Source organism: Alligator sinensis, unplaced genomic scaffold (assembly GCF_000455745.1).
Source record: "Alligator sinensis unplaced genomic scaffold, ASM45574v1 scaffold140_1, whole genome shotgun sequence".
In the NCBI taxonomy this organism is placed as follows: Eukaryota; Metazoa; Chordata; order Crocodylia; family Alligatoridae; genus Alligator; species Alligator sinensis.
Genome location: NW_005841836.1, coordinates 4085078 through 4087468, shown reverse-complemented (window position 1 = coordinate 4087468; position 2391 = coordinate 4085078). Strand labels below are relative to the sequence as shown.

Genomic DNA, 2391 nt, shown 5'->3' with positions numbered 1-2391 from the left:
CTGGCGGCGGGCTTTACGGCAACCGCTCACCTTTCGAGCCCCCGACCCCACCCCGCCCGCCTTAAAGGCGCAGGCACCCCGCGCGGCCCCGCCCCTCCCCGCCGCGGAATGCGGGCTCTGATTGGCTGTCCGTCTGCACGCCCGCCTTTGGAGCTCGGGGAGCATTGCCGGCCCGGAGAGGAGCCCCCGCCATGGCAACACTTCTCACTTAAGCAACCTTTTCAGATACGCTGGGCATATCTACGTGTTTATTAATGCACTGAGATGCACAGATGGTAACGAGGCGAGAAGGGACCTAGCAGGACCAGCGGGTCTAGACAGGAAGGACACCTGGGGTTTACAGCACACTTAAGTTTAGTACCTGTACTAGGTACTAACGTAATGCACTGTAATGAGCGCTATGGCCCATTAGTGCAGATGCACCTTTTTTTGTGATGTTTAACATGCATTAGACTAAATCTACTATACATTAGCATGCTTTTTGCAGGACGCGCAAATACACAGAATTAGGCTATTGTGGATTTAGCAGCTCCTGTAGCCGTGCCTGCTGTTAAAGAGGTTTAAAAGATCTTTTTCCTTCTTGCTTACCTCTTGTCCCATTTTCTACCTCCAACCACTTTCTTCCTTCCAATTGCCTAGAACTAGTTAGCTCCCCCTTCACACCCATAATCTTTGGTTAGTCTTACCTGACAGATGACCTTCTTGTTTAGGTAGGTTGAGGATGTATCTTGTCCTGCCCCACCTAAAAATAAGAGTGATGCAGGCAATGAAGTCCCATTCATGATATGCCTAGCAGGCTGGCATTCAGTACGATTTCAAATGACTTTGGTCTGATCAGACTTTTTCCACTTCTCTTGCTAGAAGTCAGCTGCAAAAGCTGTCTCTGGCGTTGTTTGGCTAACACGTGGACTTCTTTCTTACCTCTTGTATTCTGTTTGTCCTCTTAAGATTCCCTACCAAGGAAACACCAGGTGCTCTTGCTAAATGTTTTGCTAACATTTCTGTAGATTATGTGGACCATCACCAAAGCAGTCTGATTATTACTAGTTCTTACTTGCATTAGACTCGGAAAGAATAATCTTTTAAAAAAAAAAGTTTACCTATCCTGCTACAACTATTAACTTAATTCTACCTCTCCTCCCTCCAACTAGTGGAAATAACTCAAAAAAGGAAGAAAAATATTTTGGAACATTGTAGGTACAGCCAGAAGCTAAAAAGACTCTTTTTCACTTATCTGACTTCGGTAACTATAAGAGCTACCTGTAGAGCTTTGTGGACAGCTACGATGAACTCCAGAAGCAAAAATTCTCAGAGCAGACAGAAACAAGCGTGTTCAGTCTAATATCCAACTGGTGTTTGGAGGTATGGCCAAAGGGTTTTTTTGACCTCACTGGAGTCCGTGATGGTAATAGCTCTAGAAACAAAAATGCGGTGCTAACTGCCATTATTGATGGAATGAAATATCAAATCAGTGGGCCACACTGAGAACGTTTCATTTCATCCCGTATAAGTTGGTCTTGGACAGCCATCAGTAGCTGCTTAAAATACTGTAGAAGCAATGCAAAAAGAATATTCTAAAACTTAGTCCCCCTAGTGGTTACCATTAGAGGTGCACCAATACATCAGTCCAATATCGGATCCATACCGATACCAAGAAAATTTGTTGCATCGGATATCGGGCTGATGGGGCCAATAATTTGGCTGATAAATGCCCATGCTCTGCGCAGCTGCAGTGCAGCACAGAGCAGGGCCAGCAGCATGGAGAGCTGCCTCCAGCTAGTAAGCCAGAAGGGGAGAGGGAAGAGAAGGGGTGTGGGAGGGCAAGATCAATGCCCCCTGTGGTGAGGGAAGGGGCAGGGGCTGGCACAGCCCAGGTGGGGGAGGGGAGGGGTGTGGGACAGAGGTGCAAGTCATGGGGTGGGGGCAGCTCCTGCTGCTGCTTGCACCCCAGGAGGGTGGGAGGGGTGCCCCCAGATCTGCATGGCATGGCATGGCATGGCACGGCACAGGCTGGAGCCAGCATTCTGCGGGGCTTTTCTTGCTGGGGACTGGGCTCGGAGCGGGCTCCAGCAGCACTAGGAGGAGACTGCAACCACCCCAAATTTTGCCACAGCTTTGGTCCCAGTCCCACATCACCGTGCCACAGCCCCAGATTTTCCTGGAGCATGGGTGGAGGCGAGGCGTTCAGCCGGGGCTGTGGGGGGAAGCGGTACTGGGCTGGGAGGAGCTGCAGCAAAATTTGGGGTGGCTGCAGCCTCCTCCCAGCACTGCCAGAGCCCACTCCGAGCCCAGGCCCCAACATGAAAAGCCCTGCTCAGTGCTAGCTCCAGCTCCACCCCACAGCTGCAGCCCATACCGTGCCACGCAGATCCAGGGCTCCCCCCCATGCAA

The 2391-nt window shown here is 50.6% G+C and overlaps 1 protein-coding gene across 1 annotated transcript in view; it reads right to left on the bottom strand.

The window, feature by feature from the left end:
• CRLS1 (cardiolipin synthase 1) overlaps positions 1–2391 on the bottom strand; it is a 13773-nt gene that overhangs the window by 8660 nt on the left and 2722 nt on the right. The window contains exon 2 of the mRNA XM_006015452.2: positions 687–742. Within this exon, the coding sequence (XP_006015514.1) occupies positions 687–742 (56 nt within the window). The remainder of the gene's footprint in view (positions 1–686; positions 743–2391) is intronic.